The sequence below is a fragment of the Malaya genurostris genome, chromosome 3, assembly GCF_030247185.1.
Source record: "Malaya genurostris strain Urasoe2022 chromosome 3, Malgen_1.1, whole genome shotgun sequence".
NCBI lineage: Eukaryota > Metazoa > Arthropoda > Insecta > Diptera > Culicidae > Malaya > Malaya genurostris.
In genome coordinates, this window is record NC_080572.1 from 192,675,962 (window position 1) to 192,703,819 (window position 27,858).

At 37.5% G+C, this 27,858-nt stretch overlaps 1 protein-coding gene across 1 annotated transcript; it reads right to left on the bottom strand.

Annotated features, from left to right (window-relative positions):
* Window positions 1-5,436: 5,436 nt before the first annotated feature.
* LOC131436292 (uncharacterized) lies at window positions 5,437-7,637 on the bottom strand. The gene is made up of 3 exons (XM_058604941.1): window positions 7,412-7,637; window positions 7,143-7,258; window positions 5,437-6,431 (listed from the first exon to the last, which is right to left on the bottom strand). Exons 2-3 carry the CDS (start codon window positions 7,255-7,257, stop codon window positions 5,599-5,601), a joined length of 948 nt encoding a protein of 315 aa, XP_058460924.1. The 5' UTR covers window position 7,258; window positions 7,412-7,637; the 3' UTR covers window positions 5,437-5,598.
* Window positions 7,638-27,858: the final 20,221 nt, after the last annotated feature.

Below are 27,858 nucleotides of genomic sequence, written 5' to 3' on the forward strand. Positions count from 1 at the left end.
CGAAATAAAACCGATTTTTTTCGTCGATATATAACAATGGACGAAACATGGCTCCATCACTTCACTCCGGAGTCCAATCGACAGTCAGCTGAGTGGACTGCACGCGATGAACCGAACCCAAAGCGTGGAAAGACTCAACAATCAGCCGGTAAGGTTATGGCGTCTGTATTTTGGGATTCGCATGGTATAATTTTCATCGACTACCTTGAAAAGGGAAAAACCATCAACAGTGACTATTATATAGCGTTATTGTGCGTTTGAAGGACGAAATTTCAAAAAAACGGCCTCATTGGAGGAAGAAAAAGTTTTGTTTCATCAAGACAATACACCGTGTCACAAGTCGATGAAAACCATGCTGAAATTGAACGGATTGGGCTTCGAATTGCTCCCTCATCCACCGTATTCTCCAGATTTGGCCCCAGTGACTTTTTCCTGTTCTCAGACCTCAAGAGAATGCTCGCTGGTAAAAAATTCAGAAGCAATGAAGAGGTAATCGCTGAAACTGAGGCCTATTTTGAGGCAAAGGACAAATCGTACTACAAAAATGGTATCGAAAAGTTGGAAGATCGCTATAATCGCTGTATCGCCTCTGATGGCAATTATGTTGAATAATAAAAACGAATTTTGGCAAAAAATGTGTGTTTCTATTAAACGATACGAGCTTTTCAGCCGAACTGTTAACATGGGGTATCATCCAATCTTGCATGACACAAGATCACAGCATACCAATTAAAGCTTCAAATCGTTTTACGACACTTTTTATCTTGCTGTCTAGCAACAACCTACCGCTAGCATGCTACGCGTAGGACTGAAACGTTTGCTTCGCGTGCTTCCAACAGCTTCGCTTTTGCATCGATTGACCAATCAGAGCGATGCTTTCCTTTTTATATATCGCTTATTCCTTTAAAACCGTCGACTATGGCAGGGAAATCCGGTATGCAGGAGATTTTTTGCATGCAAAATAGGACACTGCTAGCTATTAATCAACATTTCAATGATTTACAATAAAAAATGCATGGCAAGGAACATTCAAATCAATACGTAGAAATATTTCCAATCAAATGGTGACATAATATTAATAATTGATACAAAATTGACTGAGCTGTAATTGTTCAAAACCTGACCACATTTCTACGTGTATTTTTCTTGAGTTTCTAATTTGCACCCCTATATAGAAAACAAAAATGTGTTCCACATTAAAAATCTTACTCCCGGGCCCATTGATATGTGAAAGTGGCGCTGATGCACATATAAAAATGCAGTGCCGGTACCATGATAAAAAATCATGAAATCACGGAAATTTTCATGTGAGATGAGTTATTGTTCATGATAACAATCGTTTTACTCATGAAATTATGCTTTATTATTCATGATAGACATGTTTCATGATTTTATTATTTTCGATCATGGTGCCGGCAATGGATAAACTTTAATTTTAAAGTACACAACACAAATTGTAATGGAAATTCTGATGGTGTTATAATTTGCTATTGAATATTATTCCAGTTCCATAATTATAAAGTGCTCATGGTTTAAAATTTCGACTGACAAAGGCAACTGGACTGAAGTTCATATATTTAGATGATTTCTATTGAATTTTGTAAGGAAATGTAAGGTGAAGTATGTTTAGTAAAGTTGAAAAACAAAACGTGCTTAATTAACTTAGCAGTGAGAAGATACTTTTTTATCAAGGCGCGCTTGTTTTTTTTTTTTGTATGAATATTATTCGGTGTTTTTAGTTTTCATGAAATTATTTTAATGACAGTCGTTTTAAATGACAGTTTTAAATTTTAATCCCTCATTACTCTGTAATTTAAATTTGCAAGTCAGATCGAAAAGAAAAGTTGTATGATATCATAAAATCCGTTGAATCTTTGAAAAGTTGAAATGAGTTCTACTTTCGCGATTTTGGTCATTACGGTACTTTCGGTATCGGTATTTAGGGATCGGCATGACACAAAACGGTTCGTTTTGCCATAAATTAGCATGAAAAATAAATTGGAATTGTTTTGAGCTCTACTTTGCAGATCTTCTATGATGGTTTGAATAAACCGTTGCTATATTATCAATTGCAAGCTAGTGTCATATATGTTTCGTGAATTGAGCCTGTCGAAGACCATTTGTGGGAAATGTTCATTGCTTCGTTTAAAAAATAGTGTTTCTTAGTCCCATCGAATTGTTGTTGAAACTTACTGGAAACATGCTCTGTCGGTCGCGACTTATGAACGTTACTTTAAACGATTTGAAAGTTGGGATTTTTGTATGAAAGTCGAAGAACGCACCGATCATCGTGAAAAAATTGAAGATGGTGAATTGCAAATATTTTTTAACAAAGACAATATCCAACCTCAAAAACAAATGAAGATGAGGTTAAATGTGCGTTGCCAAACCATTGCTGAACGGCCTGAGAAAAATTCAGAAGGTGGGAAAATGGGTTCCTCATGAGCGGAATAATAGACAGTACGAAGAGTGAGAAGGTGAACAGAATTTTGCTTTTTTCGGTATAAAGAAATCTGTTTTTATCCACCTTGTGGTGTAATGATGCCTTTCTCATTTTCATTTTCTCCTATATATTACAGCAGAAATTCCCCGAAATACAACAATTCAAAAAAAGTTTATATAATAGTTTCAAAGATTCCTGTTGCGAAATACTTCTACATTGCTATAATTCATTTGAATTTATACTAGTGAACATCTATTCAATCGTATGTGAGAGGGTAAAGTGAACTCCATTTTATCATATTTAATTATTATTGTCGGTACTTCCTGAACTGAAAGCGGGATATTGGCATAGTGACATTCGGTTTATTTACCTATAAACTAATATGACCCACAAATTTATTTTTTACTCTCTGTGGAGATTTGAATGTTGAAAAAAAAATGCACTGCCTTGGATAAAATACAGTAGATGCTTTATTTGGTCTGAAAACTAGAAAAATTCACTAGCCAATATAATGAGGTAGCCAATTTTGGTTTTAAATTGACATTTTCACACCAAGCAACCGGAACCAGGGATTTAAAATGAATAAAAATTAGAATATTCTTATGGCTTCTTAAGATCTTTTATTTTGATCTAAGTTTATTTAAATTGGTTTAGCGATCTTCGAGAAAAGTGAGTGTCATGAATGTCACATTGTTGGTGCTTATCACCTTGTAATTCCGGAACCGGAAGTCGGATCTAAATGAAATTCATGAACTTTGTACGGGACCATAAGACCTTTTATTTGAGTCTAAGTTTAGGAGAATCGGTTCAGCCATTTTCGAGAAAAGTGAGTGATCGTCGATCAGAGTCGAATTATACATGACATTCGGCCCTCGGTTCAAAAGTCGGGTTTCCCAGTGATTGTATATCCTTTCTATATGAGAAAGGCAAAAAGGGACATCTTCACCGAATAGTGACGGGAGGTGAGAAAGGGATTCATGTTGAGAATCCCAAACGCAGAAAATCATAAGTTGACCTTGGCCACCCATTCACATCAACTGCAAACCCAATCTTTCGAAAAAAATAAAACGATGCCGACCATTTCGTAGAATAAACAAGATGTGTTGCAGTTCGCTTTCACATCTCATCCAAGTCAGTCGATAAAACAAAACCGCTTACGTTCGGGACAAAAGAAACCAAGTACAGTATTGTGTAGTGAACAATAGATCGACCTCGAAATTAGTGAACCGAACGAACAAAAGCTACCGCCGACACGAAAGAATACAATTGTTGTTGACTTCAGGCAGTGCAAAATTCGACCTTCGATACGAGAACTTGAAGGTTTGCTTAAGGAGCAAATGCATCTTGATATTAAACGTGTGCATTTACTTCAATGCAATAAGACAAATAATGTTGTTTACATGCAGTTTTATAAAGAGTTGGATGCAATTCAATTCGCAAAAGACAATAACAATGTGCACTATGTGGAACACGAAAACATTAAGTACAACATTCCAGTACATAGTGCTATAGAAGTGCGTGTGCATGATCTTCCCTCAAGCGTCATCGATCCTTATATTCGTAAAACTATGTCTCAATACGGAGAGATTCTCTCTATCAAAAAAGAAAAGTGGAAGAACTTTTCCTCCGGCATTTTAAATGGCGTACGTTTGTTACGCATGCGCTTGAAAAGGCCTATACCTTCTTATGTAACTTTCAGTCAGGATACAAGAATCCCGTGCAAATCACTTGTTACCTATGACAATCAGATGGCCACATGTCAATATTGCCAAAAAGCTGTTCATTGCGGTAAGCCATGTGATAAACTGGACAAGGAGACAAATACCCCAAAGGACAACGGTGCTTCCTTCACACCAACCCCAAGCAGCCCATTACACCTGTGACAGTCACCAACAACAGTGAAGCATCCCCTTCAACGAAACCATCCAACGTATCCCCTATAGAACAAAGTACACCAGCTGCAGTTGACAACTTACCAACCAATCAGCAACTGCAAACAATGTACGACAAGGCGCATCTACAACAACAAGCAACGAAATCAACAACAATACCTCCGATGCGGCAATGGATGATGAGACGAACCACGAACAAACTGCTCCTCAATCCTCGCAGGAGGAAAATGGAAGCTTCTCTCCCCCTAGAAAAATGGTTACAACGAGATCCAATACAAAAAAAAATTATTTCAATCAATCAGACACGTAAAGCTTGTACGCAAACTGGCCTGAACAAAAATTAAATCTTTTGAATAAAAAAAAAAAAAGATGTGTTGCGCTACGAGCTTCTTATGCCAAAATAATACGAATTGGTACCGACAGCAAGTGATGCAATTGATGAAACATTGCTCGTTAAACGACCAAAATTCTTCACAAGACTTCAGAAAGGTCATTTTGGAGCACGACAACGTCTCTGAATACCCAGCGAAAGCGATCAAAAATATCACTTTCGCTTCACCAGCCATACTCCCCAGACTAGGCCCATTCCGATTATCATTTCTTTTCATCATTGTCTCATGTGCTTGCAGAGTAGCCCGTTCTTTCAACGAGGTATTCGTATGTCGATGGAAAGATGAAAAAAATGCATAACTTGCAATGGCAACTACTTTGAATAAAATATCTTGAGCCTATTACCTGCAATCAACATGAGATTAAAAAATCCCGCCTTGATAACTGGTACTTCAGGTGCACATAAAATCGTGAGTAATATGAGAAAGGCATTATTATACCATTAAACGAATTAAAACAGGTTGGAATGTGATTTGGTTCGAACCTGAATGAGAATTATTCGGTAACTCTCCCGGAACACTTTTCTCAAATAAGGTTTTTATTCGACTGCTTTTAAATGACACAAATATTCATCAGGTCCATTTTTTAGGTTTTGAATGTACCAACACTTACCGGTAAAACAACTTATAGAGAAATTTTCTGTCCTAGAATGAGAGGCAATGTGATATTGTACTGATAATATATTACAAGCACAAACAATAAACGCTTGAATAAATTTCTTAACACATAATCCAAAACAATTTTATTCATACACGGTTAAATACAATCACATTTTCGATTTTTGTGGAATCAACTCTATAGAAATTTTGTTTTATCGAAACAAAATCTGGTTGTTCCACAACTAATCACTTCTAGCTGACACTTACCCTTGTATCAATGGCCGGCAGGGGTCACTGAACTCCCGGCAGTAGCCACCTGAGAAGAGGAAGGCGGCACGGCTGCATCTGACGAAGATGATACTTCCTGTGATGGAGATCCGGATGTTAGACTCGCAGTACTTGTCGTCGTCGATGACAACAACGGTGACGGCGACGACGACGACGACGACGACGACGACGACGACGACGTTGATGTGACCGTAGAAGTTGATGTGGATGTAGAGCTGGAAGTAGACGTACTACTGCTACTTGACGGAGGAGAAACACTGACTAGGGGACTGGAAGAAGATTGACTCGCCAGGACGGTTGCTACAGTGGAAGATGTTCCCGTCGGAGTGATCTCATCAGAAGGGGAAGAGCTAGACGATGGTTTGGTGGGTCGAGTTGGGCGTCCACGACGGGCTCTGGTCGTTCGAGAAGTGGTCGAACCATTCGATTCCGATGGGGTTGTAGAAACCCGTTTCGATGTGGTTCGTGTAGTTCGTGATGTCGTTACGCGACTGGAAGTGATTCGGCCGGGTCGAGTTGGTCGCGGGCGGCGAGTTGTTCCAGTTGTAGCGTCTGAGGTCCCTTCGGAATCTTCAACTGTTGACCCGGAAGCAGCAACGATGCTTCCGATGTCGTCAATTGCTTTCGCTTTACTTTCTTTAGGAGACAACTGGATCTTTTTGCGGGCCAGCAACGGATGAAGTCCTTTCTTGGGAAACGGAGCCGCCGTGCTACTGGGGACAGTTGTTTCCTCCGTTGGTTCAGGCACGGTATCCGGTTTCTGTTTGGCTGCTCCAACAATGTGATTTCCGGGCCGACTTTGGTCCTCATATTTATACACTGAAAATACCGATTGAATGCGCTGTAAAATATATTCCAAGAACAGCCCAAACTTACATTCGGTACCTTCACCCCACAATTTGACTGAAAATATTGTGGTCGCGTGATCAAGTGTTAGTAAAGCTGTTGGCGGTACGGACTTGGAATGGTTGCTGAAATTGGTACCCTGCGCGATTGCAGTAATTTTTTCGCTATCATCGACTACCTTGTCGTGAAACGGGATTTCGCTCGTTGTCCCACCACTGACGCCCTGGTCTTGTACAAATGCAAAACCTACTGCCGCGTTACTCTTCTTCAGATTATCGAGAAAATACTCGCTGAAGGACGTAAAGTTTCCGAGTGCAAGCTGCCGCAGCTGTAGCTCGTGCCTTTGGGTAACATTTTCGATTTCTGTGTCTAAAAGCAGCTTTTGTGCATCAGTTAAACCGTAAAAGCCTTGCCTCTTTTGCATGCCACTCTGGTTATCAACGATGGATTTATGATGAAAAAAGCGTGAATTATGCTGAACATGATTTGCATTAATGTGACGATTACGTCTGTGATCGTGATGCTGATGAAGTTGATGGTGATTGTGCTGATGTGGATGATTGTGAACACTTGGATCGACATGATAAGGGTTAGTGGGTCTATGAGCGTTTGAATGGTAACAACGTGAAAAATCCACCCCCAGTTCGGTAGACCTACCAACGATATCCGCTAGTGCAAACTGACCTTTACTCCTCTGGCGCGATCTCTGCGTCAGCAACGATCGTAGTCCGTCCTCCTGGGGTTGCGCGGCCACCAGCGGCATCAGAAGGCCACACCAAATCAGTAGCTTGTAATTCATTCTGTAAATACCACACGTACAAATAGAACAGAATTGAAAAAAATCATTCAAACTATTTCACACTGAACACCGAATATTGTATATTGGAACAACAAAGAAAACTTTCAGCACTGCCAACTAGTGTTTCTGTCGTGTTAGAACGACTGCCGCTCACCTTACGGTTAATGCCTTCACAGCAAGCAAACACCGTAATTCTATCCTCGACTAGTTCCTAACTAATGAAGTTCACAAGCGACAAAACCAGGAACCACTCTCCGCAGCACTAGTAGCAGCGAAACGAGACACACGACCAACGAAGGCTACGATCGCACGAAGAATGAAAGGTGATTTTGATACAGGCACGGCATTTCACCGACCACAAACACGCCAGCTCATAGTTGCTTTGCCAACCCACTGCACTGCTGCGATGTAGCCATCGGCTAGAGAATGGCTCGGTGGTTCGTTGGGACACACACGGCAGGCCAAGGCACGAACTTCGTCATCGACGACGCCACCGTCGCAGCCGCCGTCGTCCTCGTCGTTGTCGTCGTCGTTGTCGTCGTCGTTGTCGGGAGTTGGGGATGGGGAGCATCCGTTGCGATTTAGTGCAAGGCACTTGCGGTGGCGCTTGCTATACACTACTCACTGAAGGCGGTTTGATCTGGTTTGCATGGGGTTTTGTCGCTCGCTCACATCGACTGGACTAACAAACTACTTCGCTCACGGTATGCAGCTGGGGGTGATCGTATCGCGAGAAAATGAGAAAAATGCGTTTCCTGAAGAACTAGATCAACACTGCAGAAGCCGTAACCTTCCTCGGTGGTCGAATAGAGAAATTGTAGGAATGTGAATCATAGATTCTATTCATTTTAACTCGTTTATTCGTGGAAACTACATGCTACAGTACTAGTCAATGGAAGTGGCCTCGATGAATGGATCGAGTCGATCGAGTTCTATCCACTTACAAATTGATTCCTAGATATTTATACATAATCAAAAATTTGAAAGCTCTTCGCTAGGATGATCAAATGAACGAACTTTTCATTACATAAATGCAGACATCTTAGAACAGCGATTCCCCATTTTTTCCGTTTTGTCTTGCATCGTATAAAATTTAAATACACCTAGCGCCCACCTGTCGAATGAAATCACGTGAAAGGTATAGTCAATAAATTACTTTGTTACTAGAGATGATGATGGTCCCGCCTTATACCCCTACAAAGGTGTGAGCTGGACGATATATCTAAATGATAATAAATATTGCATCACATATTTTAACCAGTTAACTAAATATAAAACGATCTGGTTAATCCAGCAGGTATAGATTCTCCTTCTACAGTACAACTGAGAACAAGAAAACATTCAAATATTTCCGATTTACTATCCAGGGTTATTCAAGAAAATTTCCAACCCGGGAAGATCCTTGAACAAATTAGGAATCGAACCCGATATTTTTGTCAGTACAGTAATTCAGACAGTAATTCCCCTGGCCCTTCCCGCCGGACCAGTTCATCGCTACAAACATCAGCTACAATGGAGTAACGAGACTGCGGATGAGCAGAGCCAAGCCCAATTCCATCAACAACTTCCGATCCCTATTATTTCGCAAATATAATCCATAAATAATTCATCAAATCTTACAAAGTCAAGATTCGAACTCGACACGTAGAATGCTAAAGCTATCAAAAATAAAAGAGAACATATCCAGTTTAAGTCATATTCAATTTCCAGATTGCCTCTACCTGCTTTGCGCGCGCGAGGCTCATACTTTTGTAGACAATTCATTCTTTTTAACTAAACAAATTATTAAAAATCCATGATCATCATAAAAAAAACAGAAATAAAATAAATACAATCTTCGTCATTTTACACAGTTCTCGAAAAAATCAAATTGCACTAATTCATTCAAGATCTAATTACAGAATATATTTTACGTGTGAAATACACAATTTTTTGAACTCCCTCAATGTTGCAGCCCGCTTGATTCGTCCTGGCATCGAATTGAAAAAACTAATCCCTTTGTACAATAACGAGTTTTGCAATCTGGCTGACAAAAAGCTTGGTGTTCTCGCATCAGACGCATTTCTAGTATTGTACCTATGCATGTCACTTCCTCTTTCAATCCGATCACACAAATATCGAGGCAGCATTCCATTTAAGATTTTGAAAATGAACACCATTGTTAAATAATATACTCTCTGTTTCACTGAAAGCCATTGTAATGCGTTCAATAGAATATTAGAGGAAGTATATCAAAATCAATCGCATGACCTTATTTTGCAATCGCTGGAGTCTCAATATTTGCGTGTTGTTAGCAAGGAACAGAATCGATGAGCAGAAGTCAATGTGAGAAGAGATTATTGATTTATACAGGAGAATTTTACTACTGGTCGTTAAATTATTTTTCAGGCGGCATAATACACCGTACTTTTTGGCATCCTTCTTGATGATGTTGTTAACGTGAGATTTAAATGTTAGCTTTTCATCAATTATGACTCCAAGATACTTCAACTCTCTAACGCGATCAATAATCTCTCCATCAATTTCAATGTTGGCTTCACGTCCAGTGCTTAAAGAAGAACTAACCATATATTTAGTTTTTGCGACATTCAGTTTTAACTGCTTGAATTTCAACCACTGAGCCAGAGAATGTAAGTATTCGTTCAAATGTGCAACCGCTTCATCCAAATCCTTAGCTGTAATGAACAGAACAGTATCGTCAGCAAACAAATTTATTTCACAAAACCGTAAAACTCGCTTCATGTCATTTATGTACATAATGAATAAAATCGGACCTAAAACACTACCCTAAAGTGAATTACCCTGGAAACTAGACACAACATCGTTGAAAACAGTTCTCTGAGTTCTATCAAATAAATAGCTTTCAAACCAATTAACAGATCGGCTGAAAAGTTCGTATCGTTTCTATGATAGGGCGCCACTAGAATTAAATCCATACCATTTTCAGTTAGTACCAACCTTCAAAAGATACGTGTATAAATTTGACAGCTGTCTGATTATTAGTTTGTGAGATATTGCATTTTGAGTGAAGCTACTTTTGTTATTGTGAAAACGTGTTTAATCCACCTAGCAGTGAGATGATACCTATTTTTATCAATCCGCATGTGTTTTTTGCATGAATATTCTTCGGTGTTTAAGTTTTCATGACATTATTTTAATGACCCTCGTTTTAAGCGACAATTTGAGATTTTAATCACTCATTACTCTGTAATGTCGAAACTGCAAATCGGATCGAATTTGAATCTAGAAGTGTGATAATTGATTAAACATGCCATGATATGTAAGTTCCACTCTTGAGTTTACGGTAATTTAAGGTACTTCCAGAGCCGGTATTCAGGAACCAGCATAACCCAAACCGATTCGTATGGCCATATGACGAATAAATTACAACAGTTTTGAGTTCAACTTTGAAGCTTTTCGGGATTGTCATCTTCTATATCGGTTTGAATTTTAAAAATTCATCATCATGTAATTCGAGAACCGGAAGTCATAATTGGATAAAATAATTAATTTTTGTATATAAGTTTGTTTTAATTAAAATTTTTGTTTCTGAAATTTGATTAGGCTTTTTTTGAGAAAACGATTGAGCTTTGAGAAACGATTTTATACTGGAACCGGAATTCTAAAAGCGGTATGGCCGAAGTCAGATAAATTCACCTGAGTAACTGTACACTTTACATTTGTTTCAAAACATTTGAAAATCAGTTAAGACATCTTTGAGAGATCATAGCACGAATTAAATTTTTAGGTGCCTTCTGATCGACCACTGAATACCACTAAAACTGAAAAAAGTTAATTTTTTTATCGACTATCCAAATCTGCTAACCCGATAAACCTGATTAAATTATGTGGAATAGACATTTTTATACAATCCCCGAAACCGGAAGTTGGATCTGACTGAAAAGCAAGATGTTTTATAGAACTTTGAAACTTTTCATTTGAATCTTAGATGATTCTTAGATTTCATTTGCATCTTAGATCGGTTCAGCCATCTTCAAGAAAAATGAGTTACACAATTTTGATTTCGTTTCAGATATCATCCTGTAGTTCCGAAACCAGAGGTCGGAACCAAACATAATGCAGGAACTTTGTTTGGGAGCATACGATTTTTCGTATGAATCTGAATTTGTAGAAAAGAAATTTTCCGAGAAAATTAATTGAAGTTATTTGTCACACACGCATTTGCTGATCTCGACGAACTGATTCGAATGGTATATGGATGTTATGTTGTTCCAGCATTTATTGCTGTAAGTAGTTTAAAACAAAATAATTAAAAAAAATTCTGCCATCATCTGGTTTATATATGTCATATTCGAACGATTATGTTGCCAAAAACGAGCCGTGCCAAAATCGGTCCGAGGCTAAATGTCATGAAAAAGAATGCTGTACACAATCCTTTTGGTTCTTAGAAACAATTGTATGTAACAGTATAAAAAATCGTGTTTTCCGTTGCTCCCAAGCATTTCTTTGTCATACAGCGCTCAAAACTCCTACTGCTGGAATAGGGGGAAAAGTCGCTTAAAGAAAAATTTCGATATCTCCGTTAAAAATGGACGGATTTTAACAATCTATGGCTTGTTGGATAGGTATTACCGTGCGGAATCTAAGTCTGAAAACATATTCTGCTTTCAAGGTCAATTGTGACAGATACTGTCAAAAAACTGAAAATTTTGACATAAAACTTTGTATAACTCAAAAAGTAAACATCCGATCTCAAAACCATTCAATAGCGTTTTGGGTGACGGGGAGACCTTTCATTTGCGACTAGTTTGATGAAAATCGGTCCAGCCATCTCTGAGATCTCGACCTCTTAGTTGACAACACACATACGGACACACACACATACACACACACACAGACATTTGCTCAGTTCGTCGAGCTGAATCGATTGGTATATGTCATTCGGCCCTCCGGGCCTCGGAAAATTTTTCGAAAGTTTGAGCGAATTCTATACCTATTTTTTATATATATAAAAACAGGTAAAAAAATGGAAAAAAAGGAATTTCGTGTGTTGATGAAACACTACTTTTTGATGAAAAAAAGTGCCGCCGATACCAAAAAATGGCTTCATGAGTGTTATCCAGACTTTGCACCGGGCGAAGCAACAATTCGTAAGTGGTTTGCAAAATTTCGTACTGGTCATATGAGCACCGAAGACGATGAACGCAGTGGACGTCCAAAAGAGGCTGTTACCGATGAAAACGTGAAAAAAATCCACAAAATGATTTTCAATGACGGTAAAGTGAAGTTGATCGAGAAAGCTGACACCCTAAAGATATCAAAGGAACGTGTTAGACATATTATTCACGAATATTTGGATATGAGAAAGCTTTGTGCAAAATGGGTGCCGCGTGAGCTCACAATCGATCAAAAACGACAACGAATTGATGATTCTGAGCAGTGTTTGGAGCTGTTATATCGAAATAAAACCGTTTTTTTCGTCGATATATAACAATGGACGAAACATGGCTCCATCACTTCACTCCGGAGTCCAATCGACAGTCAGCTGAGTGGACTGCATGCGATGAACCGAACCCAAAGCGTGGAAAGACTCAACAATCGGCCGGTAAGGTTATGGCGTCTGTATTTTGGGATTCGCATGGTATAATTTTCATCGACTACCTTGAAAAGGGAAAAACCATCAACAGTGACTATTATATAGCGTTATTAGAGCGTTTGAAGGACGAGATTTCAAAAAAAAAAAAACGGCCTCATTGAAGAAGAAAAAAGTTTTGTTTCATCAAGACAATGCACCGTGTCACAAGTCGATGAAAATTATGCTGAAATTGAACGAATTGGGCTTCGAATTGCTCCCTCATCCACCGTATTCTCCAGATTTGGCCCCCAGTGACTTTTTCCTGTTCTCAGACCTCAAGAGAATGCTCGCTGGTAAAAAATTTAGAAGCAATGAAGAGGTAATCGCTGAAACTGAGGCCTATTTTGAGGCAAAGGACAAATCGTACTACAAAAATGGTATCGAAAAGTTGGAAGATCGCTATAATCGCTGTATCGCCTCTGATGGCAATTATGTTGAATAATAAAAACGAATCTTGGCAAAAAAATGTGTGTTTCTATTAAACGATACGAACTTTTCAGCCGAACTGTTATATGCTACTCCTTCGATACCAAAGCGTTGTAGTGTTTGTAACAGTTTTTAACAGTAACAGATACAATTTTCGGTGTCGATTTGCATAGTCAGTCTTCATTCTATTCAATCTTCACTGAATCTTGAGTGGATTCGTATTGGTAGTGCATAGATCTCACGGTGAGAACCGGCAACTAGGATTTGAAATCATCTATTATTTGAAATAAATACTCACTTTCCACTTCATAATGCTTATATTGCTCTCAACATTGCAGGTCTCCAGTCGAGGTATGGTTTTTACATCCCTAATTTTGAAAATCTATCAATTTCAACTGGCGTTCGGGCCTACCATAACCCAAAGAGCAAACATTGTTCTTGTTTTGTATTTCCTATCTATACTCGCAACGACTCACAGTGGTTCGAATCAATAAAAACGTGGACATAAATCAGTAGCTGCCAAACCGTTCGTTTAATGCATATAGTTGCTTTTAAGAAATTATTTACAAATATATACCGCGTAATTTAATTCTATCCCTAATTGTTCATGGCCTACTTTGACAAAAAATATAACCATAACTTTTTTTTCTGAAGAGATAAAAATTTTTTTTCTCCTGCAAAGTTTTAGAACTATTTAAAATAATTTACTTTGTCAAATATACCAAAAGTCTAGGTCGCCCCGTTTCGGATATACAATGCGTTTTTATGGCAACCCCCATAAAATCAGTTTTTTATTCATAACTTGTTTTGAGTTATTTTTTATGCATACTTTCTTTGAAATAATTGAAGAAAATATTATTTTTACGTTTCGTCTTTGACTCATCAGTGCAGAGCAGTTCAAATTGAACTGCTTAGTGCTAAACTCGGCATGATGATGAGTCAAAGACGAAACGTAAAAACAATGAAAACGGTTATGTGCCCTAGCATAAAATTTGGCTAACCCCTAAATGACCATACCTGCATCGGCCAGAAATAGTCGAAAACACGTTTTCGTTCGGCACGTCAGAAAAGACATTGCACTTCGTTGCAAAACAAAAAGTGTTCTGTAAGTAGCAGAAACTTTACGTCTGCTTAGCGGTTCAAATTGAACTGCCGAGTTTAGCACTAAGCAGTTCAATTTGAACTGCTCTGCACTGATGAGTCAAAGACGAAACGTAAAAATAATGAAAACGGTTATGTGCCCTAGCACAAAATTTGGCTAACCCCTAAATGACCATACCTGCATCGGCCAGAAAAGTCGAAAACACGTTTTCGTTCGGCACGTCAGAAAAGACATTGCACTTCGTTGCAAAACAAAAAGTGTTCTGTAAGTAGCAGAAACTTTACGTCTGCTTAGCGGTTCAAATTGAACTGCCGAGTTTAGCACTAAGCAGTTCAATTTGAACTGCTCTGCACTGATGAGTCAAAGACGAAACGTAAAAATAATGAAAACGGTTATGTGCCCTAGCACAAAATTTGGCTAACCCCTAAATGACCATACCTGCATCGGCCAGAAAAGTCGAAAACACGTTTTCGTTCGGCACGTCAGAAAAGACATTGCACTTCGTTGCAAAACAAAAAGTGTTCTGTAAGTAGCAGAAACTTTACGTCTGCTTAGCGGTTCAAATTGAACTGCCGAGTTTAGCACTAAGCAGTTCAATTTGAACTGCTCTGCACTGATGAGTCAAAGACGAAACGTAAAAATAATGAAAACGGTTATGTGCCCTAGCACAAAATTTGGCTAACCCCTAAATGATATTATAGGTTTGTTTGTATCATTTCATCACTTGTATTCAATATCATATAGTTGGCTATTGGTTGAACTCATGGAAGAGAAAGAAGTCTAACATGAAATCAAGTTCAAATTGGAACTCCAAAGGACTTAATGAAATGTTAACGAAGTTTCATGTAAAAAAGGTCACGACAAGCAAGAATGTCGCGAACTAAGACATTGGATAGTCTACCTTGGGTTCGCAGGAATTTATTAGTTAAGGTAGCGCTTCTCCGTGTTCACGGGAGTTCGCTGCCTATCCCGGGGTTTCACGCACTTTACTCAAAATTGTGAGAAAACGGGGAAGAAAACGGAAATTCCAAGAACATACGATTCTAGATAATTAATTTTTCTAACGATTCGTATATAAATTGTGCCTGATAAACGTTTTTATCGAAGGATTTCGTGCGAGTTATAAAAATAAATGAGTTTTTCCTTATTCTTTCGCACACACACAATGTCAACGCATGCAGTGGATTGTGCAAAATGCCACAAGCGGTACCCGGGTAGGTGTAAATAGCAAACAAAGGTCAAAATAATAACAAATTTTACCATCACATCTTGGCTTGATGTTTCTGTGTTGTCAGAGCGATATTTGATATTTTCGTGATATTTCATCAAGGGATCAAGACATTGTACAATATCTGTTCAACATCAAAATTAGTTATAATATCTTATTTCGTTATTGATGAGCTATTTCAATTTCATTAAGTAAATTGATCCAGTAGTTTTATCTTCAAATAGAATATCATTGAACAAACTGCATCAGAATCAGATAAAAGAAATACTTAAGATATTACTCTATTCTAAATGCTAGATTATAAAATAATTATCAAATTCATCTTCTATAAATATTTTGTTCTTGGTTTGATATTACAATGACAGAATTTTTTATTTTGTTGCTATTTTCCCATGCAAGCTTTGATATGATATTTGATATTTTAACTCTTATTTCAAACTAAATAATGTTAATTTCTACCATTGAGATGTTTGATTTTAATGACAGAATTTGGTATTGGTTTGCAAATCACTTCTACCCGGGTAGACGCTAACAACATTTCTTCTGTTTTCGTTGTCCGTTATCTCTTCGTAAACGTTGAAAATAGATGAGTAGAAAATGTAAGTAAACGTTACTACTTTGTAAAACTATTTCTATTCATGTTTCAGTAGAACCAGAAATCAGTAATGATTTTCATCGCTACTAGCTTTGACGCTTTGTTGAAAAAGTAGCACATCCCTACATATGCGAGTTGTTTATAGCGAGCAAAGGAAAAAAGAAAACAAAATGTTTAGCAAAACTTGCACGAAATCTCGCGAAAGAAAAGCTTTCTAACTGATATTTTTCGCCAAATGTATAGTAAAATCATTTACCTACAATCGTATGTTTTTGATTTTTCGCGAATCGGGTTAGTATTGAAGAAATTTGCAATTTAGGGTGAAATTTCGGCGACAAAGCATAACAAAAAAAAATTTCACATAGAAACCATAACTTTTTTCAGAGATTGAGCGTAGTGGGCTCACCACTCGCTATGTTGGCTTGTAAAAAAGACTCTCGTAATAGATTTTTGAATTCTACACACTTTGAATATATGCGAACTCAATCGTTATTGTTAGTGATTACTCTTACACTAGAGCTATTAATCATGAGTAATTATGAATTACTAACATGAGGTTATATGTATATGTATTGACTAACTTGATAACCATGTATATGTCTGAGTTTAGTAGCAGGCATGGATTCTCCTTCAAAAGAACGGTTGACGACAAGAGAACATTCAAGTATTTTCGATATTTTTGCCAGTACTTCACCAGGCCACATTGTTTGTATCACAGGTTATATAAAAGTTATATTTTCAAATATTCTACATCATACTACACAGCCAAGCATTATTGCTTCAGCGACATCAATGCATTGAGCTCAACAGAGTTGGACATTTTTATCGTATTTATTTCGTTTTCTTTTCAACACAAAACCGAATGCTGCATAAATTCGCGTCAATATTTGATATGCAATTTTTGCTCACGATATAATGCCACCGAGCCCACCTGGCATTTCTCACACCACCTCAATACGAAACAGCAGCGCGCAAGGCAATAAAAAAAATGCGGAAAAGTTTATGTAAATTTTTTCAAATTTCGGTTGTTTTGGTTAAAATTTTATAGTTTTGAGTTGCATTTTCAGATTCTTTATGAAATTCTGCTACAAACACTACTTTTCAGTTCTAATACCATCACTGGGGAATGGAACAGTAACCGTTTAGAAATTTCAAAAACCAATTATGGCTCGGCGAAGCAAAATTTCAAAATTCTAAGAATACTTAGTTGTGATAAATTTGATTTCGAAAACTTAAGTGTTTTTGGTTTTTCGAAAATCGGTCTAGTTTTTGAATAATTGATCAAAAACGCGATTCGCGCATTCCGCTACATTTCACCTTAACATCTGACATCACGATACTCCAGGCATGTCCAAACGACATGAACAATATCGCGCTAGCCTTCGCCACAAGCTAGGTCTCGGAAAGTCCAATTCGAAGGAGATGTTCATCTAACGTGTAGTGATTGGACATGAGTCTGGACATCACACAAATGAAGTCCCTACTCACATCCAGTCCCCTGAACCATGCCTTTGTCGATATTTAGGGAATAATTGAGTGCATCCACCGACCCAGATCATCTTTATCTCAAGTTTTTGTTTGTTGATGGTATGGAATTTTTAACACATTTTACCCTAAAACTCCAAAATCTAGATAAAATTGAGGAGTTTTGTATACAATCATAAGACCTTTAATTTAAATCTAAGTTTGCTAAAAGCGGTCACGCCATCTTTGAGTGAAATTAGTGCACATATTTTCATTTTTTTGCACATTTAACTTCGGAATCGGAAATCCTATCCAAACAAAATTCAAAATTTTTATATGGGATCACAAGACCTTTCATTTGGATCTAAGCTTGTGAAAATCGGTTCAGCTATTTCCGAGAAAAGTTAATTAAAAAAAAAATGACATTTTGCTACTCGACGAATTAAGTCTATTAGTATATGACACTCGGCCCTACGGGCCTTAGTTCAAAAGTCGGTTTTCACAATGATTGCATAACTTTTTTTTATATGAGAAAGGTAAAAATGATGTTTATACGTTTATACAACAAGAGATATTCACGATCGAATGTTTAACACTCTCTCAGAGGGTAAATCTGGAAAAGGAGCCCCATGGTAATTCACGGCAAAATCGGTTGGGCGGTCTCCTAGAAGTTCAAGTGAACTTTTTGCATATTTTTGCACATTTTACCCTGTTACTCCCGTGCCGAAAGTTCGATCTGGATAAGATTCAATAACAGACTATGGGACCAAGAGAATTTTCATTCGAATCTAACATTTTGAACACCGACTCAACCGTTTCTAAGAAATTGGACTGATTTCCGGTTTGGAGTACACGATCACTTTTTTTCGAAACTTCCGGAATATGGAACGAAGTATTCAATGTATTTGGTCATCAGCTAAAAAAATCTGTCGAACTCAAGAATTATTTGGATGTTTAAATGTATTTGACTTAATGTTCCGTGTCATGTTTACCTATCAGTCTGTAATTCCCGAGCCGGAAGTTGTATCCGGATGAAATTAGGTAGGATTATATGGAGTTGCACGTTTTTATATCATTTTGCACATTTTACCTCATAACTCCCGAACCGAAAGTTGGATCCAGATGAAATTCAATAGCAACCTATCAGACTACAAAGCCTTTAATTTAAATTTTAATTGAAGCATATTGATTGAGCGGTCTCTGAAAAAATCAACCGCACTTTTTATTCATTTTTTTTGCACATTTTACCACGTTACTCATGAACTGAAGGTCCGAGCCAGGTAAAATTCAATAGCACCCTATGGGACCAAGAGACCTTTCGTTAGAGTTTTTGGAAATCAGTTCAGTCATCTCCGAGAAAATCGAGTACAGCTGGGTCGCTGGATGCACTCAATTATTCCTAAAATATCGACAAAGGCATGGTTCAGGGGACTGGATGTGAGTAGGGATTTCATTCGTGTGATGTCCAGACTCATGTCCAATCTCTACACGTTAGATGCACATCTCCTTCGAATTGGACTTTCCGAGACTAATCATTGTACTTGTGGCGAAGGTTATCGCGATATTGATCATGTCGTTTGGACATGCGTGGAGTATCGTGATGTCAGATCTCAACTAATAAATTCTTTGCGTACTCAAGGTAGACTATTCAATGTCCTAGTTCGCGACATTCTTGCTTGTCGTGACCTTACATACATAAAACTTCTTTATCATTTCATTAAATCCATTGGAGCACCAATTTAAATTTTATTTTATGTTAGACTGTTTTCTCTTCCATGAGTTCAATCAATAGCCAACGATATGATATTGAATAAAAGTGATGAACTGATACAAACAAACCTGTAATAGTTATAAGATCATGTACAAAATAAATGTATTTTATTTAATATAATTTAAAATAGTGACTCGCTTGATAAAAACAGTGTTTAGATTAACTAATGAATACCAACATACTCATATGATATTCGAAATGTATTAGGTTTAAAGTACTGTATGCCACGGCGAAGAAAAACTTATGTATATTGCCTATGAAATGAACGTATTTATGGAAAAAAAATCGAGTGCACATTTTTGTTACATTCACACATATATACACACACATACACACATATGCACTCAGATAGATGTTTGCTCAGTTCGTCGAGCTGAATCGATTGGTATATGACACACGGCCCTCTAAAGTTTAAGCGAATACTGTACATATTTTTTATATTCATAAAAAGTCGCTATGATCAAATTTACTTCTTACAATCTGAACAATTATATTCTGGTGACTAAATTACAATTGTTTTATAAAAAAATGAAGTTTTGTAAATATTGGTAAATTGTTTTAGTTGTAAATTCGTCATTTTTCAATTGTTCAATTGTCCAATTGTTCGTCATTCAATAGTTCTAGAAAAAGTATCCATTTTTTTCAGTGTATATTTTTTCAAGTGTAGTCCCGGGTTGGCGATTCTATGCATAGGGCATTGGTCTTACAAGCTAGTGCACAGTGGTCCGAAACGGGAAAATAGCGTGACAAAAATATTTTCACTATTGAATATTAGTTCGGAGTTGTATTGTTTACAAGCGCAAGAAAGCATTTTGCCAAAAGTGAACGCGAAAAAAAAATCAGTGATGAATTTAAAACGTAATAGTGTGATTGCCGTATATTTAGATGGAAAATTACAACCAGCGATTGTTCGTGAGCTCAAACACCTTAAAGAAAATAAAGTTTTTGTTTATCGCACCATAACTCGTTACAATAATACTGGTAGCATCGCAAAACGTCATGGAGGTGGTCATCAAAAGACTGCAACGTCACGTGAGATGGTTCAAAAAGTGAAGAAGCGACTTGAACGAAATCCTCGACGAAGTGCCAATCAAATGGCAAAAGAACTGAAAATATCCGACCGTAGCATCCGCCGCATACTGAAAAATGATCTGAAGGTCAAGCCTTACAAGATCCAAAAGCACATGATCTCACACTGAAGCAGCAACAAGTTAGACTTGAGAGAGCGAAGGAGTTGCTTCGTTTGGCCGAAAGCGGTCAATTTCTGAACATTGTATTTTCTGACGAGAAAATTTTTCCAATTGAGCAATTCGTAAACTCTCAAAACGATAGGGTTCACTTGACCAACCGTTCATACGAGAATTTGAGTCATCGATTGGCCACCAGGAGGCAGCACCCGCAACAGATAATGGTTTGGGCCACTGTAACCGCAGATGGGCGCTCTCCAATCGTTTTCATCGAGCCTGGCGTCAAGGTAAATGCGACATATTATCGGGAAAGTATTCTGGAGGTTGCTTTGAAGCCGTGGGCAGACAAACATTTCGGTGGCAGACCATGGACGTTTCAGCAGGACTCGGCACCGTCTCACAAAGCTCGAGTGAACCAAGAATGGCTGAAAAACAACGTTCCGAACTTCAACACGTCCACACAATGGCTCTCGAATTCACCAGATGCGAATCCAATGGATTATTCTCTTTGGGCCAGTCTCGAGGCGCTGAAAAAAGTTATTGTCCGTGAGTGGGCCAAAATACCTGCAAGTCACATTCGGGCAGCTTGCGATTCGTTTTTTGACCGTCTCAAGGCCATAGTCAAGGCAAAAGGTGGTCATATCGAGCAAAAGTGAATTGATTCTGAATTTTGTATTATTTTTACACATTTTGTACTTTGAATTAAGTAAAAGTAATTTTCCAAACTGAATTTATGGCCTTTTTAATTGGTTACACTTCGAGTGCCGGACCCTGTACAATAAAGTTGTAGGAAGTTTTATTGCAAGCAACTTTACTGAAAAAAGCACCTCTCTAGCTCTTTATTTGATCGAGTTACTTCAATTTTCCCGAGTAGAAGTAGGGTGGCTCCTGAAACATCACTTTTTTGTTCTAACTTTTTTGTGAAACGCTCCACCGAAAAGTTGTCTTCAGAAGAGTTGTTGAACTAGTTGTTGCGCACAATTTTGCTCAACAAAGCTTTTTCATATGAGCTACCAGTAAAAAGCTATGATTGTTTTTTCATCAAAAATTAGTCAAGCTTCAAATATCAATATTCATTAGATGCCAGATCGATAAAAATGTATCCTATGCGGTTCCTGAAAGTGATGTTTCAGGAGCCACCCTACTTTTACTCGGGGAAATTGAAGTAACTCGATCAAATAAAGAGCTAGAGAAGTGCTTTTTTTCTGCAAAGTTGCTTACAATAAAACTTCCTACAACTTTATTGTACTACAAAATCATTTTTGAGTTCAATTCAGAAAGTTAGATTTCAGATTTCAATCTAAATAAGGACCACCCTAGTAACTTTTATCATCAAAAGGAACGCCATTTGATTACAAACAACTTTTGTGAAGACACCAACTACAAAAAACTAATATTTAATAGTGAAAATATTTTTGTCACGCTAATTTCCCGTTTCGGACCATAGTGCAGTGGTCGTATGTTCGAGCCCCGACCTGAAAGGATTCTTAGTGTCAGTAGGATCGTAGTACACTATGAATCGGCTGCGATGTCTGTTGAAACAGAACGGCTAAATTTCACATAAGGAATGTAATGCCAAAACTTTCCTTTTTTAAGTGTGGAAAATTGATTTCCAACCACTTCTTCTTGAACACCATTTTTGTAAAATTTACAATGTGCAATTTATCACGATTTTCAGAAAGTGTATGAAAAAATACATTTGCTCTTTTTAAAAATCAGTCTTTAGTGGTCTCGGTCTATACATCCACGCAAAATAAATGGTTTCCCACTTAAAAATCGTTTACCAAGTCTCGATCAAATTGAAAAACGTCGATTCTGATTTTGACACTTCTTCGGTTGTTAATTTCTTGAATTGCTCCTTACCCTTAGAATCAATAAATGAATCATCCTGCTACTTACCAAAACTGCACCATTCAGTAAGTATTTGCAACATTTGAATTCAAATTGGTCCAAATGGAAGCAATTTTTTTATCTAAATAGAATTCAGAAAATAAATACTAAATTTTCTCATTTTTCTTGCCGCATTACCCTGTATAGGCAATTTGCTCTAAATCGGACGGATGTGCCGTTACTACGTATGTAGGCTATTCCGGATATTGACGTTAACAAATGCTTCGAGGATTGGAAAAAACGTCGGCACAAGTGTATTGAGGCCGAAGGGATTACTTTGAGGGGGACGAAATAGATCTGGAAAATAAATGAAGAATTTTTTAAATTATGTACATAGCCTTACTACTTTTTGCCTACAATAACAGTTCGGCTGAAAAGTTCGTATGGTTTAATAGAAACACACATTTTTTTGCCAAAATTAGTTTTTATTATTCAACATAATCGCCATCAGAGGTGATACAGCGATTATAGCGATCTTCCAACTTTTCGATACCATTTTTGTAGTACGATTTGTCCTTTGCCTCAAAATAGGCCTCAGTTTCAGCGATTACCTCTTCATTGCTTCTAAATTTTTTACCAGCGAGCATTCTCTTGAGGTCTGAGAACAGGAAAAAGTCACTGGGGGCCAAATCTGGAGAATACGGTGGATGAGGGAGCAATTCGAAGCCCAATTCGTTCAATTTCAGCATGGTTTTTAGTTGTTGTTTTCGATCGATTGTGAGCTCACGCGGCACCCATTTTGCACAAAGCTTTCTCATATCCAAATATTCGTGAATAATATGTCCAACACGTTCCTTTGATATCTTTAGGGTGTCAGCTATCTCGATCAACTTCACTTTACGGTCATTGAAAATCATTTTGTGGATTTTTTCACGTTTTCATCGGTAACAGCCTCTTTTGGACGTCCACTGCGTTCATCGTCTTCGGTACTCATATGACCAGTACGAAATTTTGCAAACCACTTACGAATTGTTGCTTCGCCCGGTGCAGAGTCTGGATAACACTCATCAAGCCATTTTTTGGTATCGGCGGCACTTTTTTTCATCAAAAAGTAGTGTTTCATCAACACACGAAATTCCTTTTTTTCCATTTTTTTCACAATAACAAAAGTAGCTTCACTCAAAATGCAATATCTCACAAACTAATAATCAGACAGCTGTCAAATTTATACACGTATCTTTTGAAGGTTGGTACTAACTGAAAATGGTATGGATTTAATTCTAGTGGCGCCCTCTCATAGAAACGATACGAACTTTTCAGCCGATCTGTTAGTATTAAAAGTCAATCTTTCGCTATTTCATGGAATATCCCACCTACAACGGAACCTCTAAGAGTAGATCAACTCTGTAATTTGTGTGTTTCATTTTCAGAACTATTAAACAAAAGTTGCCACAAGATCACTTTTGCTTGACGTAAGTTATGCGAGTAAAATAGTTAAATACGGACTACTCATGTACCAATAATTTCGCATTTAATTCAATATCACCAGTTGATGGAGAAGGTCGAAGAACATGTGTTTTGGGTAATAGCTATCTCCCACGAAAAAAAATTTTTTTAAGGTGCCTTACGTTTTTATCTTGCTTCCCAAAGTCAATGAACCAACACAGTGTGGACATCGTCAATTATCCACTGTTTGTATGAGCATTTTGTGGCCCGTGTGTCATTGAATCATCGGTGTATGAATGCTTTCGTGTCGTTTACACTACGCAATTATAATTCATGCGTTCGATATCCTAGCGGCACACCGATGGTGGTGACAGCAAAACAATGAGTAAAAGTGAACTGATTCAGGGAAGAGATTGGCGAAGGTCACGTAGTTGTTGACTTGACCGAAACGCAAAGAAATAGCTAGCACTGATGGGATAGAATGTTTGTTTTTTCTCTCAGTTCTGTCGATGCTGGGAGGCGATAAGAAGGATCCAACTTAAGAATACTTACAAGTGAATTTCTACATTCTGCACACGCCACATGAGCTGACCAAACAGATCCAGTAAGAACGTATGAAGTGTTGGAGTTGTTGTTCAATATTTGCCGAAAGGTTTTCTATTGACGCTGTTGTTAAAGTTCACAACAGTTCATTAAGTGGTGTGCTTTGAATAAATTTGTTGGATATTTAGAAAACTCATAATTTTTCATCTTGAAAAAAAATTGAGCTTGAATATACTGGAAGCGCGTTTTAGAATTCACTTTCAACACCACATTACTGCCAATAGGTGATGGGATTCAAGAGTTCAGATCTGAAATTCAGTTTCAGAATCCAGTTTTTTTTCTCATTTCCAAAGTTCAGATCCAAAATCCTCGTCCAGAATTCAGTTCTAGAACTCTGGAATTGAAACTGTGTTGCATTGCGATGGATGTCGAAACGTACGTCAAAATCGACTTCCTGGGTAAGTATTTTCCGTTGGCAAGAATGATGTTCCGTAGGATATTCTAAAGAAGCAATTATTGAAATTTGAAAAGCAGTTCCTGATCTGGCAAACAATTTGCGTATGTGATGAAATAAAAGCTCTCTTCCTGACTTCTAGAACAATCAACGGTGCGATTTATATGGAAGATTACATTGAAAAGCGTCTTTTGCGATCCACGGGGAAATCAATATAGAATCAATTTACGTCGGGTACGTCACCCAATCAGTATGGACTATGCATTCAAGACTCAAGACTCAAGACTCAAGACTCAAAGACTCAAGACTCAAGACTCAAAGACTCAAGACTCAAGACTCAAGACTCAAGACTCAAGACTCAAAGACTCAAGACTCAAGACTCAAGGACTCAAGACTCAAGACTCAAAGACTCAAGACTCAAGACTCAAGACTCAAGACTCAAGACTCAAGACTCAAGACTCAAGACTCAAGACTCAAGACTCAAGACTCAAGACTCAAGACTCAAGACTCAAGACTCAAGACTCAAGACTCAAGACTCAAGACTCAAGACTCAAGACTCAAGACTCAAGACTCAAGACTCAAGACTCAAGACTCAAGACTCAAGACTCAAGACTCAAGACTCAAGACTCAAGACTCAAGACTCAAGACTCAAGACTCAAGACTCAAGACTCAAGACTCAAGACTCAAGACTCAAGACTCAAGACTCAAGACTCAAGACTCAAGACTCAAGACTCAAGACTCAAGACTCAAGACTCAAGACTCAAGACTCAAGACTCAAGACTCAAGACTCAAGACTCAAGACTCAAGACTCAAGACTCAAGACTCAAGACTCAAGACTCAAGACTCAAGACTCAAGACTCAAGACTCAAGACTCAAGACTCAAGACTCAAGACTCAAGACTCAAGACTCAAGACTCAAGACTCAAGACTCAAGACTCAAGACTCAAGACTCAAGACTCAAGACTCAAGACTCAAGACTCAAGACTCAAGACTCAAGACTCAAGACTCAAGACTCAAGACTCAAGACTCAAGACTCAAGACTCAAGACTCAAGACTCAAGACTCAAGACTCAAGACTCAAGACTCAAGACTCAAGACTCAAGACTCAAGACTCAAGACTCAAGACTCAAGACTCAAGACTCAAGACTCAAGACTCAAGACTCAAGACTCAAGACTCAAGACTCAAGACTCAAGACTCAAGACTCAAGACTCAAGACTCAAGACTCAAGACTCAAGACTCAAGACTCAAGACTCAAGACTCAAGACTCAAGACTCAAGACTCAAGACTCAAGACTCAAGACTCAAGACTCAAGACTCAAGACTCAAGACTCAAGACTCAAGACTCAAGACTCAAGACTCAAGACTCAAGACTCAAGACTCAAGACTCAAGACTCAAGACTCAAGACTCAAAGACTCAAGACTCAAGACTCAAAGACTCAAGACTCAAGACGAAATTTCAAGACTCAAGACTCAAGACTCAAGACTCAAGACTCAAGACTCAAGACTCAAGACTCAAGACTCAAGACTCAAGACTCAAGACTCAAGATTCAAGAAATTCGAATTCGAATGCGCTTGTTGATATCATAAAACTACAAACTGACTCCGCCAACAATATGAAATACGTCTCAATATAACACTCTTAAAACAAAATTGAAATACTTTTAATTTTCTTTACATTTTCGATTTGAGACATATCTAGTCTTCACTCTTGAGTTAATAATAGAAGTTCAGCTGGTGAGGAAAGCTTTACATCGAAAGCTTAAATTAGCGCTAAAAAGCTTTGATGATGCGAAAGCATCCGCTGCCATGTCTGACTGCTTCATGTTTCGTTATAGTTTGCAGCTTACAAGTAATGTAGGCTTAAATCAGAAATACTGTGGTGAATATTGGATGTTTATTTTCTGTGCCATTAGGAAATAGTGTTAGGTTACTATTAAGTTTTAGTGACATATAATTTTATCTAATAACATTTTTCTCTATAAAGACAAAAATGTTTAGGCAAGAATTGAAGAAACGGTTTTTATATTACAAAATTGCATTTTCATTACAATTTTTTGAGCGTATTCTTATGATAAAAAAAATATGTTTAGTTTTAGTTAGTATTAATGAAATTTTGACCATATTTGCATAATTGAAACAAAATTGCAAAGTTTCAAAATTTTAGAAAATTTAGTTATTCGAATTTACTCATTTAAAGTGCATTTTGAGAGTCCGTTGACATGATATATTAAGACCTGTTCTTGTCCACCTAGTGGTGTAATGATGCCCTTCTCATAATTGTAAATATCAGAAATTGACACAAAATCTATTTTAGTTATTTTACCATTACTTCTGCTACAACTGAAAAAAGCTACCTTAAAAAAATGCGAAATCAATACTGCACCGTACACATTCTTCACACAAAACGGAAACTATTGAATAAAAAACGGAAGGACGGGCAGGATTTCTAAGCTGTTTTTACGCTTGTGTTGTTGACTGAATATAAATTCCGTTTTCTCTAGACTGTGTAAAACATTTTTACTTCGTCATTCTCATCTGTTTTGACCAAAATTAATCTGATTCGTTCGAAACTGAATGAAACTTAAATGGGTAATTACTGAGAACTGTGTTTACATTTTTCTTGCCAAACCGGTGAATGAAGTGCATGCCGTACTTAAGCTCATTGATGTTGACTATTGGCCGCTATTCATATGGTTTAAAGAACCGATTATCGAGGAACGATGTCTGCCATTAGTCATTAAAATCAATATAAGTCAGTCTTTAAAAGTAGTCAATTAAAAAAGCTTAGTGGACAGCTTAGAAAGATTACATGTAGTATTTCTAAGAATGGGTAATAATCCTCTCAGTATATTTGTTACGTGGTTCGCTACTCTAATAACCAACCATTTTTATAGATTTATACCAAGGCAATTCAGAAAAACATGAGTGATGGATAAAACATTTATTCTATATCATGTCGTT

Bases quoted from the DNA above. Each gene is read 5' to 3' on its own strand.
- LOC131436292 (XM_058604941.1), bottom strand. From the start codon at position 7,257: ATGAATTACAAGCTACTGATTTGGTGTGGCCTTCTGATGCCGCTGGTG. The intron at 6,432-7,142 runs GTCAGTTTGCAC...CGGTATTTTCAG, and splicing joins ATCGCGCCAGAGGAGTAAAG to TGTATAAATATGAGGACCAA.